Source organism: Rhododendron vialii, chromosome 9a (genome assembly GCF_030253575.1).
Source record: "Rhododendron vialii isolate Sample 1 chromosome 9a, ASM3025357v1".
NCBI lineage: Eukaryota > Viridiplantae > Streptophyta > Magnoliopsida > Ericales > Ericaceae > Rhododendron > Rhododendron vialii.
In genome coordinates, this window is record NC_080565.1 from 24,814,509 (window position 1) to 24,833,327 (window position 18,819).

Consider the following 18,819-nt stretch of genomic DNA (forward strand, 5'->3'; position numbering starts at 1 on the left):
TGTCGAACTGCACCATCTTTGAATCATCTCCATAGAATCCTGCGCCCTCTGGCAAATTGATCGCCGAAGCAAACGATTTGCCAGGATACAGACGTATCCGTGAGTGATAAATCACCCAGTAGAATAATCCAACCCAAGCTATCAAATGTTCTGGTGGAAATGTAACGCCCCGATTTTCCGAAAGCAATATATATAAAATAAAATCTTAAGAAAATTTGCTAAATAAATATAATTTTCCAAAATAAAGTTTAGCTATTACAGTCACAAGAAAAATTTACTGATTCAAAATACATTAACTTCAGAGCTGACTCTAGGCTTGATACAAATTCGAAGCATACTCGATCTTCGTTCCTGATATTCTTTTCGTGTCGAACTGCACCATCTTTGAATCTTCTCCATAGAATCCTGCGCCCTCTAGCAAATTGATCGCCAAAGCAAACGATTTGCCAAGATACAGACGTATCCGTGAGTGATAAATCACCGAGTAGAATAATCCAACCCAATCACCCCTCCTACTATACAACTAGTAGGTAACAAGATAATATTGAATCGAAGAAGTCAAACAGATATTTTTCACATAAGCCAGTTATTTACTATCTATTAACCTATCGTGTGATCTAAGATCTCATCCACGAGATCTTTCCTCCCCAACCGCTAGCCATGCTCGGTCCAATGAGGTCACTTTCCTTTACTGTCGCAGATACACCTAAGTTATATACCGAGTGTGCACCCCAATAACTATAACAAGGGGAAAGCTTATCATGCCTGAATCACAACTAGGGTTCGCCTATCTTATACACCACTTCACAAATTACTTCACAATCATCACTGGACTCCCGCCAGTCTATCAATTCATCACTGGACTCCCGCCAGTTTCAATCTCATCATAAATCTCATCACATCTCAAAATCCCGCCTGCAGGCAATCTAAAAATAAAACTTTTCAATTCTTCCATTACCTAGCATCGTCTAGGTGAATTCTATTCGCATACCACCCCATGTCTCTAGGGTCCAATCTAACATTTAAATCAAGAGTTGGAATAATATACAAATAATCAAAGTGATAATTGAAATAAATAATAAGCAGGACAATCACGTAACTTTTATGAACGGGCCAATACATAACTTTAATGAACTAAGAGGCTAGTTATAATAGGTCATCATACATTTGGACCAAAATTAGTACAATAATAATTTAGGAGGATCAAAGTGTTATTTTATCAAAAAAAATTTCAATACCCATCCGTGGAATTCACTGTTCACAGCCGAAGAAAAATTAAAACAAATAACAAAGGGCCGGTCTCGGCCACGCGTCAATCGAGATCGATCTCTTTCAAGCCGGATCAAAAAAAAAAATTAATACGCAATTACTCAATATACTTAGGAGAAGGTAGGAGAGGGATTATAATACCTTTAATCTGGACAAAATGATTCGATGGAGTCCGGTGGGTTTTCATTTGGTGGCGAAAGATCGGTATTCTAGCAGCAATTTTGGACTGAAATAACTTGACCAAACCTCTGCCGTTTTGGATGATTCTTGTGTCTAACGCGAAGATCTTAAAACGCTCTACAACTTTTGTGAAGAAGTCAAAGCCCGAAAACCATTCGAACTAGGAGAAAAATGAGGGTTTTTATAAGTCCTGTTTGCTGTCTGGAAACAGAAATCCGAAAATTTCACTGATCTTTGGACAGCGATAACTCTATCAATCCTTGACTGTTTTGGGTGATTCTTGGGACGAAATCGAAGCTCTCGACTCCCTCTACAACATTCGTGAAGAAACTTAGGCCTAAAAACGACAACAACTAGGAAGAAACAGGCCGTGAACAGAGGGACGTGATATGGACGAAAATTGAAAGGGTGTGATCCCTCTTTTCTTGTTTTTGTTTATGTAGTGGACTAGGAGTGTTGTATTGTGAGACAGGAGTGGGGATTGGGGATAAGTATGGAGGTGGTGGAATGCGGAAGGAGAGAGAGATATAGTTTAAGGAGAGTTTGAAGGGGAGTGGAAGATTGATTTTGATAGAATTTTGGTTAGATATGATAAGAGATGAGTATGGATACTTGTATATCTAAAGTATAAATATATATCCTATATAAGTGTGAAAATAATATCAATTATACACATAATAATGTATAATTAATAATTCAATCTAATTAGTTATTGAATTAAGAATTTAACAATATAAATTTGTATAAAAAAAAATAGAGCAAAAAAAAAATCCGGTTCGTTACAGGAAAAATCAAAGTGAATGGATCACTATACCCCATTTGTTCTTTAGTGCCTCCGCCCATGTATGAGCTTTGTTGTGTCGCTTATTACTAGTTGTTTATTAAGTATTTTAGGCTTATAAACTGTGTAGTTTGTATTTGATTTTAATCAATATAATTGATATTTCTTCATCTGGGGGGTTGATGAAATGTTCTCTTGATTAGAGTTTGTGATTCATTATTATTCCTCGCTCACTCAAGAATTGGAATGCATTCTGTGCCCAGAAACCCTCTGTACCCACTTTTTGGTGTCTATAATCAAGATCTTTGATTCAATATTGCCAAAAAATTTAAGAAAATCACACACAAAATGACTTTGACTTTGTTTGGTTTGATTTTCAAGGGAGGTTTTTGGGGCACTGATGAGAAGAGCGATAAATAGAAAAATGAGAGTACTAATTGAAAAGAAAATTCATTGAGGGGCGCGAGTAAAAAGAAAGGGTTGAGTTTCTGAACCCAAAAGCCGAGAAAAAAAATAAAAAGTCTCTGGACCCAAACCATTTTTTTTTATCCGGAAATAGTACTTTCCACGTGTAGTGGACTTAAATTTTGTGACCGAGCATAAATTGATATTACTACCTAATTCGGTCAATGCAATTTTGTACTCCATCATTTCACTATTAATAAAAAGGAAGAAAATTTAATATTGCCCATACATGAGTCAATTACCACGTGCAAGAAAGCAATGAACGCCAGGGCATGGGCATCATGTGATCGAGGAAGCTTTCATCTGTAAAATAGGGGCAATCAGTCTTCTTTGATAATAATCAGCCAATTGGAGAGTCTCTCCTTCTAAAAGTTCACCAAGAGGAAAAATTAGACTCATTCTCTTGGGTCTGTGACGTCTGTCAAGTTGGTCATTCAGATGCTAAAACACAAATTAGACTATTCACAAGTCGGTAGTTAAATTTGCACATTACGTAATTTACATTTGTCTTGAGACAAAAACTAGCATCTTATCCGTTCGATGAATGAGGATGGTTAAAAAAAATACTCTCTCCGTTTCAAAATGACTGATCTTTTTGGGATTTCGTGTCATTTTAAAATGCTTATATCTTCCGATTTATGAAGTTTTATGTTATTTTGAAAACTTTGTTTAATAGAACTAATTAAAATTTATCAAACAAGATCTATATTGCATATTTTTTAACACTCACATTAAAAGATATAAGTAATTGAAAATGACACGCTTTTCCAAAAAAGTCCCTCATTTTGGAACGGAAGGAGTATTAGTGAGAACCTTTTTCCTGTTGTCCTGTGCATCAATAAGTCGGCATGTATGACTCTTGAAATTTACTTCTTTTTCTTATCAAAAAATTAATTAGAAAAATTCCACAACAATAAAAAAACAAAGATAGAAAGAAGAAGATGGTTTAATGCAAAATAAAGCACATATTTGTTACTCCATATTATTGATTGAACTTAGTTTCATTTTCAAACAAAATAAATCATTGTATATATTTTATATTTTGGAAAAAAAAATGTAGAATAATGAATAAAAGATGAAAAAGTGAGAAAATTTCACGTAGGAAAAAGAGTTTAGGAGAGAGTTTCGTTTTATTTTAGGTAACTATATTCTAATATATTGTAATATACAGTATAGATTTCAAACGACTAATATCATTGTGATAATTAATAAACTACAGAACAAATTTGCTTCGATCATACGGCTAATAAGTAATAGGGGAAAAAACTGAAATAGTCCCTGTAGTTAAGTAGTTGTGTCAATTTGGTCCCTGTAGTTGTAATTGGCTCGATTTACACTCTGTACTTTTCATTTTGTTTCAATTTGGTTCAATTACTAACTTCCGTTAGTCCGCCGTTAGTCCTTTAAACAACAAAATCATATAGCCCCCTTTTTTGGGGTTAAAATAGACTCGTTCGGTTAAATAAGCCAACTGGCTTATTTTTTTTTATCCTTATTGATTTTTTTTTCCGTATTTGTTAGTTTTTCATCAATTTTTTTGGGGTTATTGCATCGTCATGACGAGAGGAATCTAAAAAGTAAAAAATTATGATCGAAATCCAAATTTTTTTGAATAAAGACGAAAACTTGGCTTATTTTTGTCTTTATTCAAAAAAATTAAGTTTCGATCGTAATTTTTTACTTTTAGATTCCTCATTCCTCTTGTTATGACGATGCAATAATTCTCAAAAAAAATGATGAAAAACTAACAACTACGAAAAAAATTTGAATAAGGACAAAGAAAAAAGCCAATTGGCTTATTTAGCTGAATAAGGTTACGCATTCCCCTCTTGCCCTAATATACCTCTGAACCAAAACACAGCTCATTTTTCCATTCTCCATTGATATGGAGGCACTTGGGAAGAAATTTGGTTATAATTTTCTACAAAAATTTGTCATCGAATTCAACATTTTCATGATCAGCCATGAGGCATCAGAACCACTGATATTTTCTACATGTTCAACTTGTGGACAAATACTGAAATGCCTTATTTTTTTGCATAATACTGAAAATGCATATAGAACCATGTCCAAAAGTCACAACATGATATAGATCCAAAAGTCACAACATGATAAATAACCATGTCCAAAAGTCAGAATATTATATAAACTTAGTTCCAAATTTACCATGTCATAACCTAATACATAGACATAACAAACCACTCAACTAGGTTACAATAAACCTAACTTAACAGCCTAAGTGGTTACAAAAAATAGTGCCCTGTCATTCCATTCATTTTCTTACACTTGGCCCATGCACTGATTCCTGACTAGGAATATTGAAAAATAAACCTAAGCCAATTTTTTCGTCTTTATTCAAAAAAAAATGAATTTCGAGAATAATTTTTTACTTTTTAGATTCTTCTCGTTATGACGATGCAATAACCTCCAAAAAATTGACGAAAAACTAACAAATACGAAAAAAAAATTGAATAAGGACAAAAAATAAGGAAGTTGGCTTATTTAGCCGAACGGGTCTGTTTTAACCCCAAAAAAAGGAGCCATATGATTTTGCTATTTAAAGGACTAACGGCGGACTAACGGAAGTTAGTAATTGGACCGAATTAAAACAAAATGGAAAGTACAGAGTGTAAATCGAGTCAATTATAACTACAGGGACCAAATTGACACGAACATTTAACTACAAGGACTATTACTGTTTTTTTCCCTAAGTAATAATGTATACTATTCATCTAATTTTGTGCATCCCAACCTCTTCTCAACGAAAGAGTGTGAGTATTAAATTGTGACACCATCAGCATTTAAAGCCATGTGAAAAATCAATGTAAGCCATGCTAATTGCAAAAATCAATGTAAGCCATGCTAATTGCAAACAGTCGTACATGCCCAACCTGTATTTACCACCAAAAAAAAAAAAAAAATATATATATATATATATATATATATATATAGAGAGAGAGAGAGAGAGAGAGAGAGAGAGAGAGAGAGAGAGAGAGAGAGAGAGAGAGAGAGAGAGGGAGAGAGAGAGAGAATTGTTATGGGTACAACACTTGTACACCATTTTGTGTGGGACTCATTTTGAGATCCCACACAAATATTCCAAACATTTTAATTTGTTCAGAATAATTTTTTAAAGGTCTCTGTAGAAAATCAGTTCAGCCGGATATCGCTAAGTGCTTGATCCATACGTCATTTTTTTATCCGTATGATTAGAGATCAAAAAAAACCGTATGAACAAGTATTTACCAATATCCGGCTAAACTAATTTTTTATGGGACCCTTAAAAAAATTGATGACTGCCTACACAACACCAACTTATGGGTCAGAGCATAGGTCTGAATTTATTTTTATTTTTTTCGGTCAAACAGAAATTCTCATATGTCTGAACTGAATGCACTTGGCCTCGACTGATCTGGATAAGGTAACTTTAATTTGTACAGTAGTAGTTTGGACTTGAGAATGGGTCCTTTCCAACGTGCTGGATGACTATATTCTCTTTATACTTGAGAGATCGATGTGATCTTTCATGAATATTTAAATTACCATTGGGAAAAAATGGATATACGTCTAAGAGGGTAAACCCTTCCCTTTTGACATAAAAATCAAACGGAAATATATTCAGCAATAGTATCTGATATGGTCAAGGGGGCCGGGGCTAAAACAAAGTGGGAAGAGAGTTACAAGCAATGACGGAGCCAAGATTTTACCAAAGCAGTGATGAAATGTATACTAAAAAAATAAAAAGATGCATTACAATACAAATAGTCATCGATTTTAGGAAAAATTAAAATAACATAATAAAAACTATAGTAAATTATGTTTGTCATTTATGCATAGAGTACGAAAAGAGACTAACTTTAATTTAATCTATCTACTAAAGTGAGACATCTTAAATTGTGTCTGACGCTCTTGCATGTCGTTAAAAGCATTGATAATATAATCGGCATCAAAACTTCTACCTATGCCATCCTCTCAATGTATGTGATCAAGAAATTAGCCAAAAAATTATCCTTCATCCTATGCATTCACAAGTTGCATAGCCAGTATATCACACGACCACCACTACTGACATTGGAGTCATGCACAATGCACATCTTTAGATTAAGTTATTTTAGGTTTTCTTTTCTTTCTTTTTGTCTTAAATTATAGAGTACTTTGCAAAAAAGCAAAGTGTGAAGTTTGTTTTCCCTTTAATTAGATCTCATCCTTTATATTACTATTTCAATTTGGCCTATTGAATTTCATTTTGGAATACTTTTTTCGGTCTCTTTTCTAAAAAAATAAAATAAAATTAGACGATTAAGGACTAGTATATGGCAAAAAATAATGAAAAAAAATCTAGTGGCTGCGGGTCTATATTATAAGTTGAGAATAATTTTTTTTATACATATAATAATTGTATTTTTTAAAATTCGTGTCGTGGCGGTCGCCACTACTAGTCCCCAGGCTCCATCCTTGGTTAAAGGGGAAGACTATTCTCTCAAGCCAACTTGTGTGGTGATATGGCAATCGCCAACAGAACAAACAAAAACTTGAAAGAGTTGGCTTGATGGTCATGAAATTAGCAATTTGCTTCAAACTAGGGTCTTCAGTTTGATTTTCTTGTCGGCAATTTTTGAGGTCACTTTGCGCGTGTAAAAAGACTGTGGGAGAAACTGTAAGGATTAGTGATGTGCACACAAGCTGATCCGGAACATTCTGCACTACAATAAAAAATAAGAAGGAGAAGAAAGGAAAAGTATTGCAAACTTGTGGGGGGTATGGTATTACTTTGAGCAGGAAGGAGGGCAGTTCCGGTAAAAGAATCGAATTAGCGGGGTACTAATATAAAGGACCACCTTTACCAAGTAATGATGTGAAAATGAGAGTGTAGTTTTGACGTGGCAATGAATTAATCATAAAAACGTTAGGTTAAGCAGTTAGGTTTGTTGGGGTGGGAGTCGCTACTGCGGCAGCTTATGCGTGACGCTTCGCCAATTGACAGAGATTTACGGATCAACAATTCTAAACAAATCCCGATATCGAGCTCATTTTAGAGTATCTTTAAATGCGGAGACGTTAAACTTTAATGAATGCTTTATGTTCATCTCGACTAATTTTTCATAAATTGACCTCACGATATATTAAGTTGGAGGTCCGGTTAAATCAATTTCACTATATACGGAGTATTAATTTAGCATAAAATTGTGTACGAACAGACTCCATAATAAATCTGAAGTCTGACCCAAAGATCTTTTGTTCAAATCTAATTCATGCATTGGCGATACTACTACTACGTTAAAATAAAAAAGAAAAAGCTAGTCACTTGACTCTCTTTTTTAGTTCTTTAATCCAAGGTTAAAAACACAAGCAAACAAATAGTGAAATTCATTAGTATTTTAGCAAAAGAATCCAGCAGCGCCAAATAAGAATCAATCAAAGCAACTTCCTTTGATGCGTGTGGATTTCCTCTCATGCGTCAACGTGTCGATGTTGCTCTTCCTCTTCGCCTCTTCCATTACCGATCACTTGCGTCCACATGTCACGTATGATTGCTAATGTCCTGGGAAAATAGAAAATAACGTGTTTTTTTTTTAAACAAGCAATCAATTTATTTCACAAAGTCCAAAGGCTATGATTTCATCAAAAAATACAGAAATTAATGAACCAAAACTATTAAAACCTAGACATCGGAACAAATCCACTAAGAGGCTCCAAAGCTCATACTGCAAAAGCAAACAATACCTAAATGCAAGGTATAGGGCCCGTCTCCGATTTTAGTAGTAGAGCTCGAAAGGACACCCAGTTCAAACCCTAGCCATAAGCACGTATGAAATCAAAATAACGTTTACATTACCGTTTTACAAAGCAAAGCTAAAGGGCGATTATTGCTAGTAGAATAGAATAATGTGCCTTTTGTCTGATCTTGTAAGTTGTAACATGTCTGATCTGCACTTAATTTTCATTTCAGGATGAGAACCAAAGATTCAAGCCAGCCCGCAACAAGGAGAAAGGCTCCCAGGGCATAGGGTTGTTCACTATAAATTCAATTCTAATTCGCGAGTCATGATTTTTAGAAAATGCAATCCGTGTCTTGACCAAAAGTCGCTTTGCCTTAGCATGAAACCAATCATATAACGTAGATACCCAAAAAAAAATGTCGGCCTACAAATGTGGTTTCGATCTTTTCGATGATGGCAAAAGTCTCTTTGCCTTAGCATTGAGTAAAGGGAACTGAACTCGAGCTAGTCTAAACTTTTGAAGATAGGTAAGGGATAGAACTATATAATTTTATGCCAGTCTTCTTCCGGGAGTAGTATGGGCGGATGAAGCATGGAGATCATATTGGAATTGGGAGAGAGTGAAACAAAAGTCCTAATTCTAATCAAGCTTGTTGTATTTAAAGTGATTTGTGTATCTACCCCAATGATACTATTATTCCGTATCATTATGGAAGACAAGCATGCAGTTAATTATTAATTAAGTTTTAACTATGAAGCTGATCAATGGACTTGTTTGTTTTAAGTCCTGTTCTTTCTTAACTATTGTTTCAGTATTTTAATTTATTTGTTTTTCCTGAATTTTTATACTAGATTTTAGCAAATACTTTGGATTAATTATTTTTCAATCATTCGTGACTTATCCCCATTTTGTATTCGGAGGACTTGTCCCCTAATTTTTTAGAAGAAGGGAATTTATTTACTTTCGGAGATAAAAAGAGGTACAATTTGTCGGAGTATTTGGATTTCACCATGTAGTTGGTCGAATGGCAGGCCCAGTGCCCGTTCATATAGCCCAACTTGGGGAAGGCCCAGATGGCCTGTCGCCCAAATGGCCGAGTGGGCAGTTCGGTCCCTAGCGTCACGGGCGGGGCAGGATGACGGCCCGAATCCCAGATGATGACATGTGCTGCAAGTGGAGCTGCGTTAGTGTCGAGTGGCACCGTTCGGACACGAGGCATCAGTCATGGTTTGACCGCGCCCCTGCCAGTGTGGCATTCAACAGTCGTCATGCATGACATCACATCAAAAAATAGTTATTCGTGACATCATTGAAGACACAAGCTCAATACAAACTAACTTGGAAGCTAAAACAAGTCATTTTCCATTCAAAGACTAAATTATCTGAGTATCTCCTTTTGCTAACTTCTGAAGGGATAGTATAGGGATAGGACCAATCCGCTTTCGCAATAGTTCGAAAAGTAGATTCATTCCGCTCCCATTTATAGTTTCATCCCAATGAGTAAATCTGCAAATGGTAAACATTTGAACCATATATATTGGTGAAATTTACAAGCAACAAAGGATATAGTAGAACTTAACAATTCATATTTCATCCAATATAGAGGAGGACTTAGCTGACAGAATCCATCAACGTGATTGACCATGTCCAGACTCCAGACCATGTCACCGGAAGCTACCGCCTACAGTGTATCAAATTTATCTTCGGCCTGTTAAAAAAATAATGTGTCGGCCCAAATCCAATCTATACGCAGTAGAATTACCCATTTTGCGCATTTCTTAGTATAATTTAGGGCTTGGCTTCTATACAATGGCCTCAAATAGGCCCGGCTAGATTTTGCACATCTTCAAATAAGCCCAACTAGTTTAAAGATGAATTTACAACTGCGTTTTGGGGTGAAAAACCTCAGATCCAACTCCCATACTCCCCTTGGGCCTGTTCTGTCGTTGTGCCGACCAGAAGGGTTGGTGAGGCTCTTGTCTTGGGAATGCGTTAGTTGGGCAAGCTCCACATCGAGATCTTAGGTTTTGTGTGTTGGAATGTGTCCCACATCGCTTGGACATACCCCATCTATGATGGTTATAAGGTTTCAGTTTCACTTTTCTTAACACATGAGTTTTAATGAGTAGTGTAGGCTGAGCTTTTCAATTGTGTGTGTTTAAAGGGTCTATATATTATACCTCTCCCTAGTTAACAATTGCCTAAGTGACTTGGTTAGTGAAATTACCATCTTACCCTCATTTCAAAACTCCCATATATTCGAACCCAAGCGACCATGACAGTTGATGAGAAAGCATAAGCATTAATTCATCATCCACCAATAAGGCAATGAGCGACCATTACAGTCCATGAGAAAGCATTAATTCATCTGTTGGAGAAAATATATGAAATAGGAATTTTCTAGTAGAATAATATTAAGCGATCAAATTCAGCAATATAAATAAATAGAGAAAGGAATAGAATAGTCTGTGGGGTGATCGAGGCACATGATAGCGCTCTCCTAAGGAACGATATACCCCCTTTTGCACAGGGTTGAGTGGTACTCCTTCCCTAAGATACATCAACCTTCAAAGTTCTCTTCTGTGCAGTGAATTGAACTCATGAACTATGTAGTTTCCCGACCCTCGAAATAATCAACGAAAAACAATCTTAAACATCGAGTACAAGGAATAACGGAAGCTTTTGTTTTCCAATATAAAGCACTAATTGGATGAGAAAAAGGATCATGGATTTTGCTGTATATATACATTGGAAACTAGAGTGGAGTAGGGTAACGAGTATTTTGTTGTACGTGTATATCTTTTTCCTGCGAAGGTATATGACTATATATATAGAAAATATACAGTCAAAAGTTTGTTAGGGATAAAATAATATTCCTCTAATTTTTAGGGGAGATATTAGGAAATTAGAAGACCAAGTCTAAAGAGGTTTCAACAACCCCTTAATAATCTCTAACAGTATTTCTCCCTTCAGAAACCAACGTATTGTCACATGTATTTGATATTCCATCCATCAAAATAACATTTGACTAAATATATTTGAGTAAAATATTAAATTAGAACAACATCATCATCCACCAATTAATAAGGAAATTAACGACAGCTTTTGCTCAATTGTTTGGCTTAGCAGTAACAGAAAATTACAATCACTTGCTTTCAACACACAATAATTAAGGTGAATTCCAGAAGCAGCTAGGATTGGACTTGGCTTTTTCCAATTTTGAACTAGAAGTTACAGTCTTGATATTATTGAATCATCAATATCGCCCATGCAACACATGCACCGACTTTGATTGTCTGAGTAAAATGATGGATAACAAAATTTGAGTTGCCGAGAATTATCTTCATTCATAATCAGGAATAATGTCATGGCGCCAATATCATGAGAAATGTTAGTGCATTTTTTTGACTAGATGATCTCAACATCTGAATACGTACACTCTGTGAGATTTTCTGACGCGTTAACATTTGCACGTATAACTGAAGTACTGAGGGTTAAACGTGTACACTCGAGATGAAATGATCGATAAATGCTATGTAGCTAAGAAGTATAAAACATGATCACCAGAGGGTTTGTTCAGTCGTTAATTTCAGCTCTAGTATTAGTGGAGGTGCGCACAAGTTATCCCAAACATTCGATTAAAAAAAAGATTTAAAACCTAATGGAGTAATGTTTTACAAAGTAAATCAGCAACGCAATATATAGACGTATATCTCTTTCGTTGAACATTTTGGTGACATACAGTAACAGTTTTATTGCGTGTATCACTTCGAAAGTGTTAAAGTCTAGATAAAGAAAAAACAGGTAATCATTAAAATGGAAAATTCTAATTCTTGGTGGTGCATGGATGTGAAAAGTACACCGGAATAAAGAGGAGCGCAAATAATTTGACTATTCTAGATAATATTCCAAAGCAACCAAATGTTCGTATAATCGTATTTGTGTGGGAGAGAGAGAGAGAGTATTCCACATTCAGATGCCGTTTGACGAAGGACAGAATTCCACACTCACCCATTATTTGGATGGAAGACTCTGCAGTCATTGTATATGACATATATACATCTCTATACATTATTACTAGTGTTGTGGGGTCGTTCGATGCACGAGACATTTCAGTCTCATTCGATACACTTCAGCATTGTTCCTGTGTTATTTAGTGAAAAGATCTATGTTTGGTGAATAATGAGTTAGGGACACCACGTGGGGAACCTGAGAGCATACAACAACTTTTTTCCATATTCATACCCCCTCTCTCTCTCTCTCTCTCTCACTTTATTCTCTCTCCTCCCCACGTTTCTCTCTCTCCCACACATTTTTATCAACAATTTTTTTTAGTGGTTGTAATAGGAAAAAGGTGTAATGGTTGCAAGTGTGCATATATGGGCGGGCTAATTTTTTCCACTGCATGCGAGTCCGACCATTTCAACAGCGGCGCCAACCAGTTTTCCTCTAACCGCGACATTTGTTGTTTTCAAGTCCTTTATGGTACTTTAACGATTTCTCCATGGGTGGATCCGGAGTTTAATTTTGTTCACTCGTTACCCACCATGATCCCGGTTATATTTCGATGATCATGACGTTTTATCTATTAGGATATAATATTTTAACTAACCGTGCCATAAAATTAACGCAAACAAATATCGATAACTGGTTGTTCAAATCACACAATTTTCAATTTAGATTTCTATCAAACCTCCAAACTGATAATTGGGTGATTTTATCAAACACATACCTGTATCTGATTGTGTTGATTAAATGCACCATTTTATTTTTGCAATTTTTAAAAAAAAATTATCGTGCTATTTTTTTACAGATTGAGCAGTCGTTTGGATAAAATAAACGCAGCCAATAGTAGCCTGTTTTTTGTCTATCGATACATAAAAGTTATGAAAAGAAAACTAATAACCTATTTTTTGTGATTAATTTGTCCCAAAATTGTATGGTGGTCACACTAATCAATAAGTTTTGGCATTAGTTATCAAAAAATATTTTTTGTTTTTTTGGTATTTTAGCATCTTGTTCATACTAATCAACAAGTTTTGACATTTTAACATATTGTTCACAGTAATCAAAAATTTATTCACACTATTCTACTCACAATTAAAAACCAAAATTGCATCTTATTCACACTTATTATTAACAACTTATTAATTAGTGTGAACAACTTATAATTCAAAACCAACAACTTATTCACGCGTCCTTATTCATTAGCATGAACGGAGCCCCGAAAAAAAAAAATTTAAAAAAAAGGTACAATATTTGTGTTTAACTCTTCATGGTTAAGCGACGGTATTGTCAAGACGTGTCGGTTACGGTTAGTACACTTCGGTTCTGAAATCTGAAAAAAGCATCCGCGGTGTTCGCTGGCACCGCCACGGTCCAATTTAAACGTAATTCATACCCGCCCCGCGCGCCCACCTTTTTGGTTATCTTCCTCCAAATTTCGTCACTCTATTTTAAAATCCCCGTCGACTTTTTCCTTCTTTCTTATCCATTCACATTAATTTTTTTTTTTTTGATCAGATCCATTCACATTAATTCCTCAACTCTCTTTCTCTCTCTATATATTTCCAGTGCTGCATGTTTGTTTTACCCACAGAGTACCAGTCCTTTTTAGATCAACCCCCCTTCACTACACATCTCTCTCTCTCTCTCTCTCTCTCTCTCTCTGAGAATGATTCGATTGGTATCGCGTACCGGAAGGCATTTGCAGAGATATAGCAAAGGCCTTCGCCTCGTTGTAGGGTACGTGCGTCTTCTTCTCATTAACTGCTCCATACATGAATCATGAATGAATATTTTGATTACTTACGTTTTGGGTTATTATTTTGAAAATCAAAATTCCAAATACAAAGAGTTTCAACCTCGGGGTTTAACCCAATGGTTGTGTATGGTTCCTTTGGGACATTAGATTTGAGGTTGAATTCCTATGGATAAGAGGTTGGCCCTTGTAGTAATCCAAATTATACTAAGAACTCACGTCGTATCGTCTGCCCAAAAAAAAAGTACAAAGAGTTTCTCCCTTTTCTTCTGTCAAACAAAATTACTTTTTTTTTTTTTTGGTGAGATTTAATTATACTAATCTGGATTCATTTTTTGGATGTTTCAATTATGCAGGTGCATTCCATATAGGTGTAAAGACAATGAACTAGAAGTTCTTATGATCAGTTCGCAAAATGGTCAAGCAATGTTGTTCCCCAAGGTAATTTCATTTTACATGGAGTATATTTATTTGCGTCCCTTCTTTTTTTTTTTTTGTGTGGTACATAGGAATATTATTTGCGTCCCTTTCAATGAAGCATTTAATTAACGGTGCAATGTGGGGCTGATGTGTAATACATGTAAATTAATGTGGTCGATCATATATATATATCTTCAGGGTGGTTGGGAACTTGATGAATCTATCAAAGAAGCGGCTTTGCGAGAGACCCTTGAAGAAGCCGGGGTTGTTGGCAATATTGACGAGGTCAGCCTTCGATTCCATTCATTGTACGGAGTATATATCATGATATAAGCGGTGTTACGTAGGTATTTTTGAATTTGTTACTATATAATTAGGTATTCAGTCCAATGGAGCGATTGATTAGGTGATCAATCTCACTGTCTCCTCAGCGGTAGAGTAAATTAAGGATTTTGGCTCCGGAGTGGCCGACTTGAAAGGCATATTTTTATCCGAACGTATACTTAAAACATTTACTTTCCAATATATTGAAATCTAGCCTAATGCATTAAGTATATGGATCGTTTTTTTTTTTAATTTTCTTTAGGCCAACTGCAACACTCACATGCTTCTTTTTTATTTATGAAAGAAAAGAGAAATGAAACTACAAAAAATTGTTTTTTATTAAATTAGTAAAAATTATTACTCCAGATTTATAAGAAGTTATTCCACTAATAATATCAATAATACTCAAAATCAAGTATAATTTAGCAGAAACTCGATTGATTCTTCTTAGTTGCATTAACACTGTATGATTTGTATTTGCAGGATGAATTGGGTAAATGGAGTTTTAAGAGCAAAAGCCGTGGGATATATAATGAAGGTAGAATGTTCGCTTTGCTTGTAACGGAACAACTTGAACTATGGCCGGAGAAAAATTTCCGTCAAAGACTATGGGTAAGCGAAATAATCAATTCCTAAGTCGTAATGTTACGTACCCAAAAAAACTATGCAATGTTACCAAATATTGAAATGTGATTCAAATGCACTTTTAATGGGGGTTACACAGTACCATATTTGATAGTGATTGGAGGAAGAAGTAGGGTAATGATTGGAAAACTAAACTAAAATGGATACTGAACACAACCACATAATTCACACTTTGTGTGATTATATATCTGGTAGATGTTTAATGAACGATTACCAATTTCAACTTAATTCCAGATATGTGGTCTCGTTGGATATATAGTTCAATTTGATTTTCATATCTAATCAAACAATGGGTCTCGTTGGATATAAATGTTTGCATACCCTTTCCCTCTCAACAGATGAATTCGATCGATCCATGTGCGATTTTGAAGTAAGAGGTGATGGTTTTTCTTTTATTGAGGTGCTTAATTAAGTTGCTTTATATGTATGTATGCAGATGAAGGTGGGTGATGCTAGAGAGGTTTGCCAGAATTGGTGGATGAAGGAAGCCTTGGACATCTTAGTTGATCGCCTCACATCCCAGCCGGCGCCGCTGCCCACGGAGGAATGCACCTAGTGACCGACCTAGTGATTAGTCTAATTAATACTAGTAAGCATCAATCGCACCTTTGTACATAGAAGGAACTTCCCACAACCGTAGGATTTGATGTCCTTGTATTTTCTTAAGATTAGCTGATCGATCAAAGGACTGTTTAATTATATGACGAAAACCGTAAGATCGATCATGTCCTTGTATCTTCATGCCCCGGAATTTGAAGAAATCCAACCGTAAAGTGTACTGTATTTCACTATTTTGTTTGAGAATTATGGGGGTGTTTCTTTCATCTTCTCGTAGTTTTTTTTTTTTTTTTTTCAGCACAAATCCAGACACAATGTCCCTAAAATCATCTGTTGCACTTCATTCTACAGGCATCAAGTTGGAACAAGTGTCCAAATTTGTGGACAAATATATGCGTGTGTAGCATCGCTCAAATGGGGAAAAAAGGGTCGATAGGCTTGGTTTACAAGAATTTGTGTATGCTGAAATGCTCTGAGACTAATCCGGAAAAAGATCAGTTATCCTTTCTTTCTTTTTTTGGATTTTTCTTTCATTACAGTCGAGATAAATGCAGAATATGTGAAAATAGATGCTCTGTGCAAAGGCAAAGGTGTTTTCAAGAGACCTTCCCAATAGTGCAATTGGCCATGCAGTTTCTTCTACCCTTCCTTTGTGCGGTTGCCATATCAATCTCAGAAGAAGATTAATTTCTGAATTGGTTTAGGTCACAATCAAAGTCCTCTCAACAATGCCTTGCTGTCTTGTAGATATCCACACATAAACTAACACATACCCATTACCCATAAAAAATAAATAAATAAATAAAAACTAGAAGTATTTAAGTTTGAAAATTAAGGGTAAGTGGACTAGGTTCGAGTTGGTGCTATGCAGTGAGGTGTGCATAGCACCATGCTGCGCACATCGGAGCCGTCGGATCGTGCATCCGACGGCTCGGATCTCATCTCGACAACCAACGATAGAGAGCCGTTCATTGTTGACATGAGATCTGAGCCGTTGGATGCACGATCCAACGGCTCGGAGGCGCGCAGCACGGTGCTGTGCACACTACTGCACATCACCATCGCCCAATTGGTGGACTAGTATCTATTTTTGCGTTTCAGAAAAACCTAAATCAGGGGGTCATCCGACCATATAACTATCCGACGGAAAAAAATGTTATTGGCTTGGAACAAAACTCGTAATTAGCCCCAGACTTGACCACGAGCCCAACTGAGGGTTTCGCGCATTTTTTTCTCTTTGTTGTATTTTGATACTACTTGATTTGTGAAGGAATAGTACAACGAAAGAAAAGGTCGAACCTACTTGTGTAGTACTATACGGAAATTAAAGACAATGAATTAAATTGAATCGCGGATAAAAAAATTAAATTAAATTAAATCACTTTCAGTTTTCCATTGCATGTTAGAGATTTTTTTTGTTTTTTTTTTGGGTCTCTCATACTTGCCAAAACTAGAGTTAGCCTTGAGTTTTTGGAGCGTGAATTGGAACTCTTCGAGATGAGGCCTATGATGCACGGACAAGGACATAGAAATTTTTATAAAATGGGGGCATGAATATGACGGGGGACACGCTACATGTATATTTTCTCCCATAGGAGAAAATAAAGGGTTGCGAATAGCAGCGCTCCTAATTTATCAAAATTTCTGTGTCTCACGACGTATGATATGAATTGATTCGGAGCAACCTCCACCAACGACTTTTAGTAGTTTATGTTCTATTAATTATTATGTCCCCATATTTTCTAGATGGGGAGGCAATGTTGATGTCCACAAGATGTTGCTCTTAGCCCATTTGATTGTATCCTTGGCTTTCAAGTGGAGGTCTGTGGTTAAAGTCTAGAGAGAGACATCGAATACCTTTTAATTGTTAATTCGTTAATTTTCTACTAGCCACCACTGATTTATACATATTACATATATATTGGCAATCTAAAAAAAATTGATTTCCAACGTGGAGCTAGACGGACTAATCAGTTTCCATTTTTATTTCCCACTAGTCCTCTCTAATTCTCCTTTTTTTTTTTGGTTCATTCCGGAACAATAACTGAAATTTTTATTCTATAGAATTCATCGAGAAGAATATGCACGTCAAAAGCCAATTTGATCGGACTTCGTTTGATACGTGCACAAATCGATTTTGTGTCGGAAAAAAATACATTTTAATGTTTCAAATCATTTTTTTTTCTCTTGCACGAAAGCGACTTGTTTATATATCACATGAAGTCGGATCAAATTGATTTTTAAAGCGCATATTTTTCTGTACAAGTTATACAAAATCAACTATTCCTATCATTTTATAGCACGCCAATTGTCCAGGGATGCTGCCGACAAATTTCCTGTCAAGAAGGTGCAGAGCGGTAAATTCGGCCATTTATCTCGATACGGTCGGCTCGGATTGAATCTGTGTATACAAATTACATGAAATTTTGAACCGTCCATCGTTCGGTTAAGATCCGAGCCGTCGATGACCGAAATGAACAGCCGAATCAACCACTTAGCACTGCTTTATAGGGTGCTTCTTGGCAGCATCCTGATGCCACGCCAATTTGAAATGATTATCATCATTTGAATAAAGAGACCACAAGTAAACAAAGCATAAGAGACAAAAAATTCTTTAGACTACAGAGATATGCAGATTGATGCTCCTATATATATCTGGAGCAGTATTTAATAGGAAAGATACCCAAATGCCGCA

General features: G+C 35.8%; 1 protein-coding gene across 1 annotated transcript; it reads left to right on the plus strand.

Moving 5' to 3' along the window:
* The first annotated feature begins 13,938 nt into the window (after positions 1 to 13,938).
* Positions 13,939 to 16,390, plus strand: LOC131302127 (nudix hydrolase 17, mitochondrial-like). Its single transcript, XM_058328758.1, has 5 exons — positions 13,939 to 14,161; positions 14,534 to 14,618; positions 14,796 to 14,882; positions 15,405 to 15,533; positions 16,003 to 16,390. The coding sequence occupies exons 1-5, from the start codon at positions 14,091 to 14,093 to the stop codon at positions 16,120 to 16,122; spliced, it is 492 nt and encodes a 163-aa protein (XP_058184741.1). The 5' UTR covers positions 13,939 to 14,090; the 3' UTR covers positions 16,123 to 16,390.
* The last annotated feature ends 2,429 nt before the right edge of the window (positions 16,391 to 18,819 follow it).

What these genes read in the sequence shown, in the direction of transcription:
- LOC131302127 (XM_058328758.1), top strand. Translation starts at nt 14,091, where the DNA reads ATGATTCGATTGGTATCGCGTACCGGAAGGCATTTGCAGAGATATAGC. An exon ending in AAGCAATGTTGTTCCCCAAG is followed by an intron (nt 14,619 to 14,795) that starts GTAATTTCATTT and finishes ATATATCTTCAG; the next exon opens with GGTGGTTGGGAACTTGATGA. An exon ending in ATTTCCGTCAAAGACTATGG is followed by an intron (nt 15,534 to 16,002) that starts GTAAGCGAAATA and finishes GTATGTATGCAG; the next exon opens with ATGAAGGTGGGTGATGCTAG.